The 19,314-nt window shown below is 42.1% G+C and overlaps 1 protein-coding gene across 4 annotated transcripts in view; it reads right to left on the bottom strand.

Moving 5' to 3' along the window:
- LOC130356372 (acidic mammalian chitinase-like) overlaps positions 1-19,314 on the bottom strand; it is a 101,142-nt gene that overhangs the window by 70,484 nt on the left and 11,344 nt on the right. The window contains exon 1 of one of the 4 annotated variants that reach the window (XM_056557807.1): positions 6,222-6,840. The exons of 1 other annotated variant lie outside the window; for it this stretch is intronic. In XM_056557807.1, the coding sequence (XP_056413782.1) occupies positions 6,222-6,261 (40 nt within the window). In that variant the 5' untranslated portion in view covers positions 6,262-6,840. Of the gene's footprint in view, positions 1-6,042; positions 6,147-6,221; positions 6,841-19,314 lie in introns of those variants that run through there. 2 more of the 4 variants (XM_056557813.1, XM_056557815.1) reach the window with 2 other exon arrangements.

Here is a 19,314-nt window from a genome sequence, read left to right on the forward strand (position 1 = left end):
TTATGTATGTATATATTTACACACATCAGCATTTCCCAACCAGGGTGCCTCCAGCTGTTGTAAGGGCATGCTGGGAGTTGTAGTTTTACAACAGCTGGTGGGACCCTGGTTGGGAAATACTGATGTGTGTGTATTTGTAAATATACACATACTTACACATATATATCTCTACACGCACACGGTGTGTGTGTGTGTGTGTGTGTATGTATATATATATATATGTAATAACCCCCCATTCATGGAGAATATATATATATATATATATATATATATATATATATATATATATATGTAGTTTCTCAAAGAAATTCAGCACTTCTTTAACACTCTGTTCTTCCTAGCAGATATTCACAACAATGGCGCAGCATTCCAATGCAAAAAAATGTGCATTTATTTTCTCATGTCACACAAAAACAGCAATGTTTCAGCTCCTCATTGGAGCCTTTTTCAAGCATGATTGAAAAAGGCTCCATTGAGGAGCTGAAACATTGCTGTTTTTTGTGTGACATGAGAAATTAAATTCACGTTTTTTGCACTGGAATGCTGCGCCATTGTTGCGAATACATATATTTTGTATGGTGGTATTGTTCTGTTCTGGTATGGCGGTAATATTCATTTATTGTATGGGGTATTGTTCTGGTATGGCGGTTTTATTCAGTCATTGTATGGCGGTATTGTTCTGGTATGGTGGTGTTATCCAGTCATTGTATGGCGGTATTGTTCTGGTATGGTGGTGTTATCCAGTCATTGTATGGCGGTATTGTTCTAGTATGGTGGTGTTATCCAGTCATTGTATGGCGGTATTTTTCTGGTATGGTGGTGTTATCCAGTCATTGTATGGCGGTATTGTTCTGGTATGGTGGTGTTATCCAGTCATTGTATGGCGGTATTGTTCTGGTATGGTGGAGTTATACAGTCATTGTATGGCGGTATTGTTCTGGTATGGTGGAGTTATACAGTCATTGTATGGCGATATTGTTCTGTTCTGGCATAGCGGTGTTATTCCTTTATTGTATGGGGTATTGTTCTGTTCTGGTATGGCGGTAATATTCATTTATTGTATGGGGTATTCTGTTCTGGTATGACTGTGTTATCCAGTCATTGTATGGAGGTATTGTTCTGGTATGGCAGTGTTATCCAGTCATTGTATGGCAGTATTGTTCTGTTCTGGTATGGCGGTGTTATTCAATCATTGTATGGCGTTATTGTTCTGTTCTGGCATGCTGTTGTTTTTCAGTCATGTTATAGTGGTATTGTTCTTTTCTGGTATAAGTGTTATTCAACCATTGTATGGAGTGTTGTTCACAAAAAATAGCAAATTTTTGGTCTCTTTTTAAACCATAAAAAAATTAATAAAAAGCGATCAAAAAGTTTGATCAAAACAAAACGTGGTACCAATAAAAACATCAGATCACGGCACAAAAAATGAGTTGAGCCCTCATACCACCCCATACCCATAAAAATAAAAAAGTTATAGGGGTCAGAAAATGACAATTTTAAACGTATAAATTTTCCTGCATGTAGTTATGATTTTTTTTCAGAAGTTTGACAAAATCAAACCTATATAAGTAGGGTATCATTTTAACCATATGGAGCTACAGAATAAAGATAACGTGTCATTTTTACCGAAAAATGTACTGCGTAGAAACGGAAGTCCCTAAAATTTACAAAATGGCATTTTTAAAATTTTTAACTCACAATGATTTTTTTTTCCCGTTTCGCCATAAATTTCTGGGTAAAATTACTGATGTCATTACAAAGTAGAATTGGTGGCGCAAAAATAAGCCATTGTATGGATTTTTAGGTGCAAAATTGAAAGAATTTTGTTTTTTCCTCCTTATCTTTAAAAAAAAAATCATAAGTGCAAAAACAGAAGAACGCTTGGTCCTTAAGGGGTTAAGAGTAATAAATGGGTCCATTCCTTCTGTCATTTACATTGTGGCTGCGGCCATTGACAAGTGGGGCTGGTATGCAGTAATTTCCAGGGCTGGTTTTTATCCCCAGTCCGGCCCTGCCTGTGGGGGCTTGTTGGATTTGGTCCTTCGTACCCACATGCTAGGGTCCGGGACACACAAAGGTTGTTTTAAATTTCAAATAAAAAAATGATGGCGCTGCTGGGCCTGGGTCTGGGAATTTCAAATTTTCTCATGGGTAGCACCCGCTATCCAAATTCTTTTTCGAAAAATTCAAAAATTGTGGTGTTTTTTGGGGGGGATTGTGAAGCCCTGGTGTGAACTCGTGCATCAGCCAACTCCAGGCTGTGTCATTCAGGCAATATATGGTTTACTGATGTTGCTGTGGGGGCTTGTTGGATTTGGTCCTTCGTACCCACACGATGGGGTCCGAGACACTCAAAGTTTGTTTTCATTTTCAAAAACAAAAAAATGATGGTGCTGCTGGGCCTGGGTCTGGTAATTTCAAATTTTGTCATAGGTAGCACCCGCTATCCAAAATCTTTTTTTTTAAATTCTAAAATTGTGGTGTTTTTTTTTGGGGGGGGGGGTTGTGAAGCCCTGGTGTGTGCTCGTGCATCAGCCAACTCCAGGCTGTGTCATTCAGGCAATATATGGGTTACTGATGCCGCTGTGGGGCCTGGGTCTGGTAATTTCAAATGTTCTCATAGGTAGCACTCGCTATCCAAAATCTTTTTCGGTTTAAATTTCTTAATTCATCTTTTAATCTTAGGGATTGTGAAGGCCTAGTACCTACTCATGCTGCTGGCAACTCCGGGCTGTGCCATTCATCAACTATATGGTCTCCTCATGCTGCCAACACCTCCATGCTGTGTCATTCAGCCACTATATGGTCTCATGCTGACAACATGTCCATGCTGTGTCATTCAGCCACTATATGGTGTCCTCATGCTGCCAACACCTCCACGCTGTGCCATTCAGCCACTATATGGTCTCCTCATGCTGCCAACACCTCCACGCTGTGTCATTCAGTCACTATATGGTCTCCTGACACTGATGCCACCACCAGGCTCTGTAATTGTGCTGCTGTTGAAGATGTTTCAATAATGGACAAATCAGCCAATCCACATATTTGCACAAGCCCTCAGTGAACAGTAAGGATGAACTGCAATTATTGAGTACCAGAACACTCGAAGCCCGAGTGACCTCATTAGCAGAGAAAGAGGTGACACTCTTTTGGTCCATTTATTCCCTCCGGTCCTACAATGAGTGCCATCTGGTGCCTCAGGGATTACGCTCATTCAAGGAGCCATCACAGTTCCTGGAGTATGAGGAATTCTTGGCAGAGTGGAGGGAGGCTCACCAACAACACTCCCCCAACCTGATGTGTATCATCCTTAAAAGTAATGAGGTGGAATATGAGAATATCACAGCGCGCCTCTGTAAGGCAAAAATAGAGTTACGCACACGGCTGACCGAAGAACCCTTTTCCACTATCTCCAAGAAACTTGATAAGAAACTGCTGGCAACACAGGCGGATATTAAAGACAGAAAAATAAATACATTTATCCGAGATAAGACTGATTACGAGACTGGAAGCGTTTTCGATTGGGGCAGCAAAAAACAAGAGAAAAGACGTACATGTTACTCCCGAAAAAAGCCATAGGAATTCTGGACCACAGATTCTGACTCGAGTTTATCGGATGATCCAGGATTATCTGCAGCCTCTTCCTCCACGAATACTCAGAACCCCCCTTTAGAAGGAGGATCAGGCGGGGCCGTCGCAAAATGAACAGGGCCGAATCGTAGAGGATACAAGAGAAAACAGGTGTCCTGGGAGCAGTGAGAGAGGCTGGTAAGACACCCACTTATAATGTCTAACCTAACCGATGTTGAATTGCCACCTGACTGCCTCACAGTGCTGTCCTATGGACTGAACTTCTGTCTAACTGAGGCCTTCGATTTTACTGACTTTCAAGTGGACTTATTAAAGTCGATTCGTAAGATTAATTTACACAAACATTTCTCCAAGAAAGAGACTTTGACTACAGGAGCAATGCCGGCCGAGATACCAATATCAGTGGGTTCCCTGGGTTTTAGTGTTGTTACTGACCTCACTCAGGAAGTGGGAGAAGCTGTGGAATTATTGTGGGACCTGTCCCCTGATAGTATTACATCTACAATGGAGGGCCCATCAGAGATTCAACCCTTTATAGGGGGCAATGAACCCACATTCTGCCCCCCTTTAATTCCGGGAGGGTCATTGGAAATTTTTTACCAATTTGGTTTACTAATGATATCAGATCTTTGATCTATCCGGAGGCAGCCAGTAACCTAACTGGCAGAGAGCATTTGGCCCTTAATGGCTTAAATCACAAAGCAATTTAGTGTTTAGAAAGGCAGACAAAGGGGGTAATATTATGGTGCTGACGTGGGAACAATACATTGCGGAGGCCGATGGTGAGCTCCACAATATTAATGAATACCACTAATTAACTACAGTACAGTCCCACTGTTAAATAATTGGGACAGTTATAGTCACTCCTACGTCGATAAATGGAACAGGGAGTAATTTTGTTTAAAACTGCAGATAAGCTCTTACCCAAACATCCACGTAAACCATATTGGTACTATCTCTCGAAAGTCTATAAGTCACTGAGCCATCTCCCGGGCAGACCTATTGTCTCGGGGATTGGCTCAGTGACTGAGGGCTTGTCCAAATACGTGGATTGGCTGATTTGTCCATTTTTGAAACATCTTCCCACTTATCTACAAGACACTAGTGATTTTTTGAAAGCCATATACAATGTATCATGGCAGGGGATTACCGGCTAGCCTCAGTGGATGGAGAGGGCCTCTACACCCGGATTCCACAAGCTGAAGGGGTCCTGGTGTTAAAGAACTTCCTCCAAGAGGTAGGAAAACCAAAAGAGGTAGTAGATTTTGAAGGAGAGGCCACACAGTTCCTCCTATCCCACAACGCCTTTAAATTTCAGGATGAATGGTACCGCCAGGACTCTGGAACTGCAATGGGGACCCCTATGGCATGTCCGTTAGCTAATTTGTTTTTGACAGCATTCGAAAAACGATACATTTTTTCATCCAGTAATCCATCTACAGCTTGTATAGTTACATTTCTTCATTATATCGATGATATTTTTATTATTTGGTCAGGTTCCCCATTGCAGTTAACACAGTTTGTAGAATATCTTAACGAAGGCCTCAAAATGAATATGAAGTTCACGTCAGTATTTGGTGGCCAAGTTTTGGACTTTCTTGACGTGAGGGTGGAAATTAAAGATGGTAACTTAGTTACATCTGGTTTCAGAAAGACAACCGTAACGAATGCGTTACTTCATCACAATAGTTACCATCCCCCTCATGTCAAGAGAGCCATTCCATATGGACAGTTCATCCGTCTTCGATGGTTGAATAATGACGATTTGATGTTTGAAAAACAGGCAGAAGAGCTATCGATACGATTGATTGAGAGAGACCATCCATCAAAAGAAGTTAGGTCGGCATTAGATAAGGTGAGTTCTAAAAATCAACATCATCTTCTCACACACCAAAAAGCTGCTGTTAACAATAAATGATTCATCTTTTCCTTTCAACATTCATCTGTGAATACAATTATACAATCCGCAATACGTCGCCATTGGCACTTGCTAGAAAATGATGTCGATCTGAAGGAGGTAGCACTCAGGCAACTCCTCTTCTCCTATAGACGTACATGCACACTGGGCAACCAGTTAAGTTGCACACGATTGGTTGAGAACAGGGAAAATTGGCTTGAAAGAGTGGCCCCCAGAGGCAACTTCAAGTGCAGGCACTGTTCAATGTGTAGATTTAATGGTGAACTCAAACATTGTAGCTTAAGTGGGATTAATTGGAAGGTGTCTCAATTCATCACCTGCAAAACTAAATACGTTGTCTATGTCATCCTGTGTCCATGTGGTTTGTTTTATATAGGTAAAACCATACATTGCCTATATATGCGAATGCAGGAACATATTCGATCGATAAGAACGGGCCATGGGTGCCCACATTTAATTGAGCATGTAAAAAAACATACGTGCAGGTAATGCCAATGTATTGTCTTTCTCAGGACTGGAGGTTGTACATATACCTAAAGATGGCGGGGATCGCCATAAGATGTTACTTCAGAAAGAATCCTCCTGGATCCTGAGAACCAATGCACTGGGTGCCCCGGGGCTGAATGATAAAAACGATATGAGTGTATTCTTATGATTACTATATTTATGCAGTTCTCCTTGTATTTTTCTAATGTTTTTAATTCTCACTTACTTGTATAGTAATGGTCTGTCAGCAGCACTGATGTGCGCATGCACCGGCATATGTTGTACTAGTTGCCGTGGTGACGACACAGTGCTGACGTATATTAGCCTCGCACGCACGCACCACATCATAGTTACTGAACCGGAAGCAGCATATATCATGAAACTTCACTTTATCATGTTGCCTGTATGACGTTTGCACCCATTGTATCTGAATAAAGCATCGTGGAACACAGCGAGCTGCCGTCCGACTTTCTCTTTTTGCTTGGATTTATCTTCACTGGTCACGGGACGCAGCACCGCTGCCACCACACACAGAGATGAAGCAGTAGCAATGCATCACTGGAGGATACAGTGTTTGAGGACTTTAAAGAGGTAGTGCCAGCTTTATTCTTCTTTTTGCTTGTAAAACAATATATTCGTCACCAACTGCGAGAATAAATATAAATGGGGCACTTTCGGGAAAATTATATCTGGAAAAAGGCACGAGGCTCCATTATTATTTGCAATGTTTATGGAGCCATTAGGTATTGGTATTAGGAAATCTGAGTGTTGTTGTGGTTTTTGAGCTCAAGGGCACACGAAAAAGATTCTTCTATATGCGGACGATGTGATAAGGTTTATCACAAACCCGAAACAGAAAGTGCCTGAGGTGGTGCAAATGGTGGAAGAGTTTGGAACATTATCAGGGCTTAAAATTAATTGAGATATTAAACAGCTACATTAGCGTGGTCTAAAGTGATAGGAGGTGCTCAACCCCTAGTGCAGTTGTGCACCTACATTGGAGTGGAGGACCTGCACTTGTGGACCACAATATAGTTTTATATGTGTAGCATTAAGGTTTCACCTGTGAGGCCGGCAATATATGAACCAACCATGGTGGGTTTTGTCCCCCATTGTATGTGTGTTAGTCACACTGGAGGTAACCTGGGGAGCAGTCTACAAGTCGGACCTAAGGCTGCTGTAATTTGGCGTCTGGCTTTGCTCATCTGGCACAGGTAGGCTAGTGTTAGGTCCTGCACCATTTGAGAAACTTGGCGTGGTGTCTGGAGTCAGGTATGTCCTTCATATAAGGATATACTGGCTAATGTCTCAATTTTACATCTGATTTGATGGTTAGCTTATGCCATTGTTTGCATCTACCACAGGAGTGAAACCATATGTCCTCCACTCCAACGTATGTGCACAACTGCACTTGGGGTTGAGCACCTCCTATCATTTTAGACCACGCTAATGTAGCTGTTTAATGTCTAAATTATGTAATACGCATCCACATACATATTTATCTGGTGTAGGATGCCATTGTGGTACTTCTTACCATCTGCAGGCATCCTCCACTTTATGCATATTATGCTGGGATCGCCCATACCAACAGATCACAAGTGCAGGACCTCAACCCCAGCATATGTGCACAACTGCACTTGGGGGTTGATTGTTTCCTGCCATGACCAGGTTAAAGTTTAATGTGAGCCGTCTTAAAATGAATTGGCCAAAGTCAGGACTTCTACCTTTGGATGAGGAGATAGAATCCCCTATTGGAAATGTAAAAAATTTTAAAACCATGGATCACTTGGAGTATTTAGGTATTAAAATATCTGAGACCACTGTTGGAAAGGATAAGTGTTAAAATCAATGTCTGGGTAAAACTAGGATTAAATATGACAGACAGGATAACTTTAATGAAGTTGGTGATATTACCTATGGTTCTACACTTTTTGAGAATAACACTGTTATGGGTTAAAGGGGTACTCCGGTGCTTAGACATCTTATCCCCTAACCAAAGGATAGGGGATAAGATGCCTGATTGCGGGAGTCCCGCCACTGGGACCGCCGTGATCTTGCACGCGGCACCCTGTTTATAATCGGTCCCCGAAGCGTGTTCGCTCCGGGTCTGATTACCAGCGACCACAGGGCCGGCGGCGTGTGATGTCACGCCACCGCCCTCGTGTGACGTCACGCTCCGCCCCTCAATGCAAGCCTACGGGAGGGGGAGTGATAGCTGTCACGCCACCTCCCATAGGCTTGCATTGAGGGGCGGAGCGTGACGTCACACGGGGGCGGAGGAGTGACGTCACACGCCGTCGGCCCTGTGGTCACCGGTAATCAGTCCCGGAGCGAACACGCTCCGGGGACTGATTACAAACGGGGTGCCGCGTGCAAGATCACGGGGGTCCCCAGCGGCTGGACTCCCGCGATCAGGCATCCTATCCCCTATCCTTTGGATAGGGGATAAGATGTCTAAGCACCGGAGAACCCCTTTAAGGATAGTTTTTGGTTTATTAGGGAAAAAATTTAACAAATTAATTTGGGGTCGGAAACGGGTGAGAATTAAACTACAATATCTGGCCCTACCATCAGAAATAGTAGGTTTAGGAATACCGGATTTTTTTTTGGCATCACAAGTGTTGTTTTTGGTACAAGAACAAAAAGTGTTAAGGGACTTTTTTTTTTTTTTTTTTTAAAGCAGGGAATAGACAGCAGATCAATGTGGTATTTACTGGAAAGTGGTAGATTAAAGATATAAGAAGTCAGGTATTAGCTATTAAGATAAGTAATTTATGGGAAAGAATTCAAAAGGTAATCTGGATAAAAAGGAGTATTTGGTGTACTCCACTTTGGCACAACAATCCCTTTCCAGAATTAAAAAAGCATCTCAAATTATATGAATTGGCAATATAAAGGAATATGGCAAGTGAATCACTTATTTTCACAGGGAGAGTTAATTGAATAAAGAGTTATGTGATAAATTTTATCTGAATCGAAATAGTAAATTTTATTATTTACAAGTGAAAGAAGCACTTAAGAAAGAAAAGGAAAAAAATTGATTCATGATACAGACTCACTGTTTAAAGAATAGCTCCCACCATCTGTATTTTTTTTTCTGTCCCTACCTTTTGCTAAACTATCCCTAACCCGCTCCCTGCCTTTTAAAATAGTTTTTCTACCTTATAAAGAGCTGATCTTCTGCTGCCGGCTTTAGCTCTGCCGGAAGCCGACTTCCCCAGCAGGCGCAATGTCACTGACGCCTGCTGGACGCCGACTTCCGCCCTCACCTAATCTATACTGCGCTCCTGTAGGGAGCGCGCATAGATGAGCAGCCAATAGCATGGTAGGCTGCTCCGGAGTCTCTTCCTCCCTCCCTGAATGATTACTTTTGTATTTCGTCAGGCCAGCCGTGATGGTTAGGCAACACAAGCATCGATTTCTTTCACATTTGAAGATGCCATATGTTGTCTGGTTGATTTTCCCCATCTTGTTTTTCTTTCGGTGTTGTTTTAAGCGACTTAGAGCCAAATCGCTTAAAACATCACCGAAAGAAAAACTTAAAGATACAGTGCACATATAAGTAAAAAATTGTAACACTAGTTAATCTGTCTGAATATGAAATACTCAGATCACTCAGCGCTGCTTGCAATTATACCAGCATGCATACTGAACACAATACGCAACATCGGGATAGTGCATAAATACTCCAGATGAACATAAGCTGCAATTTCATTCACTTATTTTCTTGTCCATACTCTATGTTTTTATATCTTTATGTTATGTTTATGTCTGGGACATATATTCTATTTGATACCCGTATCCAGTCAAAATCGGAGAATGGAGAAAAACAAAAGAAAAAACTACTGCATCAATGTGCGTCTATTGGCAACCATGCCAACCACTGCAGATACATCACTTTTGTCACAAGAATGACGTCAGGGATCTAATTCCCCCGCAAACTTTCAAACAGACTGTCTTTGTGTATATATACCAGATAAATACAGTCAGACTTTATTACCCTGACGAAGCTGGGGTCACCCTGCGAAACGCGTTGCTATTTAACTTGTTCTGTCATTTTATTTATTATTTTGTACACCATTCCATATATTTGCAGTAATGTATGGACTGTTATTTTATGAAATAAACAAGTAACCCTACCACTTAGGATGCTTGTTTGACTGGAATATACCCTCAAGGCGCCACGAATACCATCAGCATTTTGCTTTCCCCGTAAACTGCTGGGGCAACTCCATTCTGGGACCACACTTTCTTCTATTGCCTAGACCGACACAGCTGCTGTTCGGGTTCGGATGCAAGGCTGCCAGAGTTTTTTTTGGAGAGTTGCCATACTCTTTCAATGCCCTAAACGGTGTTGTGCCTGCAGCACAACAAAAATAGGTGAGTGAGATACCATTCACCTATACCAGACACATACCACTGCTTTTCTGAGATCTGTATATGTTTGATTATTTGTTTGAGCTAAACGTATACTCCAACCTCCACATATATCAACGTGCATTTTGAATACATCTTTTGTGATTTTACTATCTCTTACGGCAATTAGATAGCGCCATTTTTCTGTTCCTATTTTTCCATATATATCCTGTAGTACATAAGTACTACAACATATAAAAAATAGGTTGGTGACAGTACCCATTTAATGGAGTTAATAAAAGTTTGACATGGAAAAGAGAAAAAATTATTAAGTAAGATTTATAAACTTTTGGTTAATAGTAAAAGGGAGATAGCACATAGTAGAGTAAAATGGGAAAGGGACATAGGTGGAATTAAAGAAGGATGGAAAATTATATTTAGAAATATCGAGGCTGCCTCAATTACTGTGAACCACAGGATATCTCTTTGTTACTATATCGAACACAATACACCCCAGGGTTTATGTATAAAGTGGGGCTCTGGGAAAAATCTAATTATCCAAAACGTAATATGGAAGATGCAAACTGGTTGCATATGGTATGGAACTGTTAATAAAAAATTCTGGTTGGAGGTGTTTGAGATAATGGAGGTAAAGCTCCAGGTGAAAATGGAGTATGATCTGAAAACAATATTAGGATTGAATCTTGAAGGGTATAAATATAAAAACATGATCCTGAAGATGTTAGGATTAACAAAAATAACTTTTTGAGACATTGGATGGCCCAGAAAGCTTTGAGTAAAGAGGAATGGTTAGAATTATGTAGTAAAGTAATGTTGTATGAAAAGTACTGTTGTCATCAGTGTCACCTGCAGTGGCGTTGCGACACCGGGTGACACCAACCTAATGGGGTGACACCAAGACGCTCCGCAGCAACCACCCCCCCTCCCCAGCTACACCGACACCCCACATCTGTGTCCAACCGGCCTCCCGTCCGTCAGCATAACTACCCCCCCCCCCCGCCTTCACCTGCGCTGTGCAGTGCGCCCGTCCGTCAGCACTCTCCCCCCGGCCTTCACCTGCACTGTGCGCCCGTCCATCAGCACCCCCCCGCCTTCATCGCCACTGTGCGCCCGTCCGTCAGCACCCCCCCCTCCCGGCCTTCATCGCCGCTGTGCGCCCGTCCGTCAGCACCACCGCATAGGACGTCAGTTACGTCACTCGCAGGGCGCCCGGAGAGAAGGAGCACTGCGCTGGATGGGTGAGTGTGTGTGTCTGTCTCTCTGTCTGTCTCTATCTCTGTCTGTGTGTCTCTGTCTGTGTGTGACTGTCTGTGTGTGACTGTCTGTGTGTGACTCTGTGTGTGTGTGACTGTGTGTGTGTGTGTGTGTGTATATGTGACTGTGTGTATGTGACTGTGTGTGTGTTGCAGGGGGACACAGGAGCTTTAAGCTACACCCCTGCCCACAATCATTTCTTGTATTGGAATTATGTAGGAGGCCTTCTGGTGTGCCAAGTATGCCTTATTGACTCTGTGTGTGTGTGTGAGTATGTGACTGTGTGTGTGTGACTGTGTGACTTTTTTTGTTTTTTTTTTTTGTTATATTTCATTCCCTAATTCAGAAGCATAGATAAAGGTGGGGCAGAGGCAGTAGTCAAATTTATGGCAGATAGTAGGTGAGGAGGACCTGTACTAAATGTTGCAGGGGGATCCAGGAGCTTTAAGCTACACCCCTGCCCAAAATCATTTCTTGTATTGGAATTATGTAGGAGGCCTTCTGGTGTGCCAAGTATGCCTTATTTTCTCTGTGTGTGTGTGACTCTGTGTGTGTGTGTGTATTTGACTGTGTGACTCTGTGTGTGTGACTGTGACTGTGTGTGTGTCTGTCTGTGAGTGTGTGTCTCTCTGACTGTGTGTGTGTTTGTGTCTGTGTTGTATGTGTTTTTTTTGGTGGGGGGGGGGGGGGGGGGGGTTGAACCAGCGATCTAATGTGGGGAGACTTTGACCCATTGTGGGGAACCTGCAAGGGAACCTGCGGCCTAATGTGGGGAAACTACTACCAAATGTGCGGGCTACCTAATGTGGGGAGTCTATGCTACCTAATGTGGGGAGTCTATGCTACCTAATGTGGGGAAACTGCTACCTAATGTGGGGAAACTGCTACCTAATGTGGGGAATCTGTGCTACCAAATGTGGGGAGTCTATGCTACCTAATGTGGGGAATCTGTGCTACCGAATGTGGGGAATCTATGCTACCTAATGTGGGGAAATTGCTACCTAATGTGGGGAATCTGTGCTACCTAATGTGGGGAAATTGCTACCTAATGTGGGGGAACACGTACCAAATGTGGGGAATCTATGCTGCCTAATGTGGGGAAAATATGCTACCTAATGTGGGGGAACTGCTGCCTACCGAAAGTGGGGGAACTGCTGTCTACCTAATGCTCCCCTCTGGCAGGAGCACCCTCATCATCCACCAGCAACACCCCCCCCCCCCAGCAGTATCCCCTCCATCAGCAGATCCTGATGGTGGATGAGGGTAGGGCTCCTGCCAGGAGGATGATCCTGTGGATGGATGATGGGGGTGATACTGCCACGGGGGATGGCCAGTTGCACCCTCATCATCCTCCAGCAACACCCCCCCAGTAGTAGCACCTCCATCATCCACTAGCAACACCACCAAAAAAAACCTCCCGTGGCAATAGCATCAGCTAACGGATGTTGAGGGGTGTTACTGCGGTTGTGGTATTATATTCAGAGGGTGCACTGTATGGTAACGTTAAATTCAGAGGGCGCAGTTTGTGGTAGTATTATATTCAGAGGGTACAGTATGTGGCAGATTTATATTCTGAGGGTACAGTATGTGTTGGTATTATATTCAGAATGTACAGTGTGTGGTAATATTATATTCAGTGGGTATGGTGTATGGAAGGTTTATAATCAAAGAGTATAGTGTATAGTAGTATTATATTTAGAGGATACAGTGTCTGGCAGGTTTATAATAATACTTGTTTTCATATAGAGGATGAGAATCCGCTGACATAGTGAGGAGACGTCTGGGCATCACATTCTACAGACTGAAGTTTTAGCTGGACCAGGCGGTATGTACCATCTGAATTAGATAAGGGAAGACTATAGAGAAGACGTCACCTGTAGTCACTGATATCATTGTATATTCTCCTCACTATAGAGAAGACATCACCTGTAGTCACTGATATTATTGTGTATTCTCCTCACTATAGAGAAGGCATCACCTGTAGTCACTGATATTATTGTGCATTCTCCTCTCTATGTCCTATCAGAGCTGTAGTCGCTTGTGAGTTCTACAGTTATGGTGAGTGAAACTACAACTCCCAGCATAACCTCACCACTGCTCAAAGGGGTACTCTACTGGAAAACATTTTTTTTTTATCAATTGGTGCTACAAAGTTAAACAGATTTGTAAATTACTTCTATTTAAAAATCTTAATCCTTCCAGTACTTATTAGCTGCTGTATAAGTGATTCACAGGAAGTTCTTTTCTTTTTTAATTTATTTTCTGTCTGACCACAGTGCTCTGTGCTGACACCTCTGTCCATGTCAAGAACTGTCCATAGTAGGAGCAAATCCCCATAGCAAACCTATCCTGCTATGGACAGAGGTGTCAGCAAGTAGCACTGTGGTCAGACTGGAAAAAACTACACAACTTCCTGTGGAGCATACACCAGCTTATAAGTACTGTAAGGATTAAGATTTTAAATAGAAGTAATTTAAAAATCTGTTTAGCTTTCTGGCACCAGTTGATATAAAAGTAAATGTTTTCCAGTGGAGTACCCCTTTAAGTAATCCTGGGAGCTGTATATTTAAATAGTGAAAACTTCTTTAACACTTTCCTATTCTGTGGCAACAGGTATATCTGATTATTATACTGGAATTTCTCACAATGCGCTACAACAGTGGTGTCTGTCACAACAGGCTAAAAACTTACTGAGGGGGGGAAGGTATGGGGTGACACCATTTTCTACCGCACCGGGTGACACCAACCCTAGCAACTCCACTGGTCACCTTCATTATCTGTCGGTACTGACAGGTTTGTGTAGGTGACACTGGTGACAGATTTCCTTTAAAAACAAGGTTAATAAAATAATAATAAAAAAAAACTAAAACTCGCTTCTAAAATATCCCTTTAAAAACATATTTGGTGTGAAATATAAAATTAAGAAAATAAAAAATAATAATTCTAAAAAAAAACTTTATTACCCCATAAAAACCCCTCACAATTGCCATAATCCTACACTGCCTGAATAATGCTGAGAGGAATAATTCACTGTACTACAACAGTAGTCCAGTGTTTTATACGAACAATCAGATCATTGGTGAAAGGTTGCCCTCTTATGGGAATATGGGTGAAAAAAAAAACCATAATATAAAAGTGTAATAAAATGATTTAATGACCCCCCTACCAAAAAAAAAAAAAAATATATATATATATATATATCTATATCTATATATCTATATCTATATCTATATCTATATATATATATATATATATATATATATATATATATATATATATATTTATAGAAAGGCAGAAATGCTTTGAAAAACAAAAAACAATAATAATTCAGAAAATATTTTGCCACCTCCCCCCCCCCCAAAAAAAATCTATTACCCTTAAAATTAATGAATAAAAAAAAATGAACACATACCCCAAACATTGCAAAAACAAAACCCCCAAAAACCTGTCAATAGTCTCTGTCAACATCATCCTGGGAGGCATAATACACTGTACTACAAGGAACCATGAGACAGGTTATATTTACATTAATTACTGATAACACTCAGGCTAGATGTAATATCTAGACCTGCAAAGATGTCATAGTCTCTACCTTATTCATGAAGATATATGTGTTGTTAATAAGTGTATTGTCTATAGACAGCTTCTTATATAACACAACCATGTCTCAGGTATAAAGATTAGGAATAGAGATGAGCGAATTTTAGAAAAATTTGATTCGGCCCAATTTGCCGAATAAAAAAAAAAAGTTGGTTCGATCTTATTTCCGGGCTACAGAGAGCCTCAATAGGGGTGTAGAACACTTTGTCTTATCGTAACACGCATAGGAAGTGTTGTAAAAGCAGTGGTGAAGTGGAGCCGCTGAACCTGATGGTGTGGGCCGTACCAGGAAGCGGAGTCTAAGGTGCTGCTGGTTTTCACCAGAGCCTGCCGCAAAGCGGGATGGACTTGCAGGGGGCACCCAGGTCGCTACCCCTGATACCACTCATCGACACAGGCTGCCGATGTGTAACGTGGTACAGGGAGGATGAGGCAAACTCGTTGTCATGGACAGGCTAAAAGGTCAGGGCAGGTGGCACTGGCACATTATCAGGGAATGGAGCTGAAGGAACTATTACACGGAATAGCAGAACACACAGGAGGTCCGCTTTTTTTTTGGCAGTAAGGCACAAAGATCCCGCAAGGGATAACACTTATAATGTCAGCAAGCAGCAGTAATCAATTAAGGGCGTACTGTCCTTTTAAATCGCAGAGAGCCGGCGTGCATGTGCCCTTGAGGGCAGGTACACACGCCGGCGACCTGGGATAGCGGAGGAAGCAGGAGGTGAGTAACAGCCCAACGTTCGCATGCGCACCACAGCACCGCCGGCAGAGGATGACGGGACAGGAGAGCGCTCGCGGCCAGTGTGTCTGGCCAGAGTGCTAGTAGTAACAAGTGTGCTGGATTAGTGAAATAATACTATTATTCAGTATGAAGTATGACACAGATTCTTTTAGAAATGTCCTTCATGCAATGAGAATGTACCTTCCATTCTGGACTTCTTACCTGGCTTTTATGTATAGCAATTATTTATTTAAATTATATTAAATATTATTTAAAAATTTGCAAGTCACTTTTCATAAATTATAAATCATCTTTAACCCCTTAAGGACCAGGCCATTTTACACCTTAGGACCAGAGCGTTTTTTGCACATCTGACCACTGTCACTTTAAACATTAATAACTCTGGAATGCTTTTAGTTATCATTCTGATTCCGAGAATGTTTTTTCGTGACATATTCTACTTTATGTTAGCATCATAAAATTGATGAGTTTTTACTTTTGGAAGACACCAGAGAGCTTCAAAGTTCAGCAGCAATTTTCAAATTTTTCACAAAATTTTCAAACTCACTATTTTTCAGTGACCAGTTTAGTTTTGACGTGGATTTGAAGAGTCTTCATATTAGAAATACCCCATAAATGACCCCATTATAAAAACTACACAGTATTCAAAATGACATTCCGTAACTGTTTTAACCCTTTAGGTGTTTCACAGGAATAGCAACAAAGTGAAGGAGAAAATTCAAAATCTTCATTTTTTACACTCGCATGTTCTTGTAGACCCAATTTTGTGCATTTTTGCAAGGGGTAAAAGGAGAACATTTTTATTGGTCTTTGTAGCCCAATTTCTTTTGAGTAAGCACATACCTCATATGTCTATGTAAATTGTTCGGCGGGCGCAGTAGAGGGCTCAGAAGGGAAGGGAGCGACAAGGGGATTTTGGAGAGAACATTTTTCTGAAATGGTTTTTGGGGGGCATGTCACCTTTAGGAAGCCCCTCGGGTGCCAAAACAGCAAAAAAAAAAAAACTAGACCCCTTGGGGAATTTAACAAGGAATTAAGTGAGCCTTAATACCCCACAGGTGTTTCATGACTTTTGCAAATGTAAAAAAAAAAAAAAAAAAATTACATAAAATGCTTGTTTTCCCAAAAATTTGACATTTTAAAAAAGGGTAATAGCAGAAAATACCCCCCAAAATTTGAAGCCCAATTTCTCCCCATTCAGAAAACACCCCATGTGGGGGTGAAAAGTGCTCTGTTGGTGCACTACAGGTCTCAGAAGAGGAGTAGTCACATTTGGCTTTTTGGAAGCAAATTTTGCTCTGGGGGCATGCAGCATTTAGGAAGCCCCTATGGTGCCAGGACAGCAAAAAAAAAAAAAAAAAAAACACATGGCATTATATTTTGGAAACTAGACCCCTTGGGGAACATAACCTTAATACCCTACAGGGGTTTCACAACTTTTGCATATGTAAAAAAATAAATAAAAAATTACCGAAAATGCTTGGTTTCCCAAACATTTTTCATTTTTACAAAGGGTTAAAGCTGAAAATACCCCCCAAAATTTGAAGCCCAATTTCTCCCGATTCAGAAAACACCCCATAGGGGGGTGAAAAGTGCTCTGCTGGCGCACTACAGGTCTCAGAAGAGGAGTAGTCACATTTGGCTGTTTGGACGCAAATTTTGCTCTGGGAGCATGCCGCATTTAGGAATTCCCTTTGGTGCCTGGACAGCAAAAAAAAAAAAACCAACATGGCATTATATTTTGGAAACTAGACCACTTGGAGAACGTAACAAGGGGTAAAGTGAACCTAAATACCCCACAGGGGTTTCACGATTTTGCATATGTAAAAAAATTTTTAATGTTAATAGCAGAAAAGACACCCCACAATTTGTAAATACATTTCTTTGGAGTAAGGACATACCTTATTTTTTGATGATTTAGGCTTGGCGGGTGCACAGCAGGTCTTGCTTGAGTGGGAGCGCAGTCAGGGACCTTGAGCTTGATATGGAGCCAGGATGTGGGACCCCCCCTCAAGGAGCATTAATGGGGGAGCACTGAGGCCAAAAATAGGGGAACACTATGTGGGACAACGGGCCGTAACTGGGCTAGACAGGTGGGGTACAGAGGCCCGTAATATGGGGTACAGTGGGCCAGAAAATTATAAAACATAATAAAACAGGATATGTTCCCAGAATGATGACCCAGAGCATAGCCAAAACAAAAAATATATACTCGCCCCAAACCCTATGCTCTGAATCATCATTCTGGAAATGTGATGTGTGTGGCCGTCCCTTACCTGTTGCCTCAAAGGCGCCCCCCTCAGGTGTAGAGAGAGCGCTGCACATTTGAGGCAACATAAAAGTCCCCGATGATAGTGACTCAGTGACCTATGACCCATTTTTGACAAAACACCCCCAGAGTTCTTATCATGTTTATTTTTTTTTTACGTTTTTTTGGGCAATTTAGTGATTTATGGGGGTTATATTTTGGAATGTACTCTGGACTTGGTACATTGGTCAAATTATGGAAAATTCAAATAAAAAGGGAAAATTTAGGGCTCCATGGAAGTGTGATACTCCCTGAAGCAGCCTATGCAGAGGCCCGGATAAGGCTGGGTTCACACTACGTTTTCTCCCATACGGGAGCGCATACGGCAGGGGGGAGCTAAAACCTCGTGCTCCCGTATGCCTTCGTATGCGCTCCCGTATGTCATTCATTTCAATGAGCCGGCCGGAGTGAAACGTTCAGTCCGGTCGGCTCATTTTTGCGCCGTATGCGCTTTTACGACCGGACCTCAAACCGTGGTTGACCACAGTTTTAGGTCCGCGGGAAGAATGTAGTGTGTGGTGCTTGGTGTAAAAAGTGTAATAACCTAATAGAACCCGGGGTAAGGGATCAGACCCTAATAGGACCCTGGGGGACCTATTAGGGGGTCAGGGGGGGATTTTTTTTTATTAAAAGAAAAAAAAAAAAGCTGCAGCCCCCCCCAAAAAGGGGATCCCTGAACCCCTAATAGGACCCGGGGTCAAGGATCAGACCCTAATAGGACCCATGGGGACCTATTAGGGGGTCGGGGGGGGGGACCTTTTTTTTTTTTTTTTTTTTTTACTTTTTTTTACTTTTTTTTTTTTTTTAAACTTTTTTTAACTTTTTTTTTTTTTACTTTTTTTTACTTTAAGTCCTACCTGTCCCTGCAATCCGCTGTCCCTATTCTAAGGCTCCTGAGGGGGCTCCGGAGCTCTGAGGGGGGATCCGGAGCTCTGAGGGGGGTTTTCTCCTCACTGCTGCACCCGCTGACTGAACACAGAGAGCGGGTGCAGCAGCGGTAAGGGGCCCTTAACCCCTCCTCTGCTGCACTGCTAT

Source organism: Hyla sarda, chromosome 2, assembly GCF_029499605.1.
Source record: "Hyla sarda isolate aHylSar1 chromosome 2, aHylSar1.hap1, whole genome shotgun sequence".
Lineage (NCBI taxonomy): Eukaryota > Metazoa > Chordata > Amphibia > Anura > Hylidae > Hyla > Hyla sarda.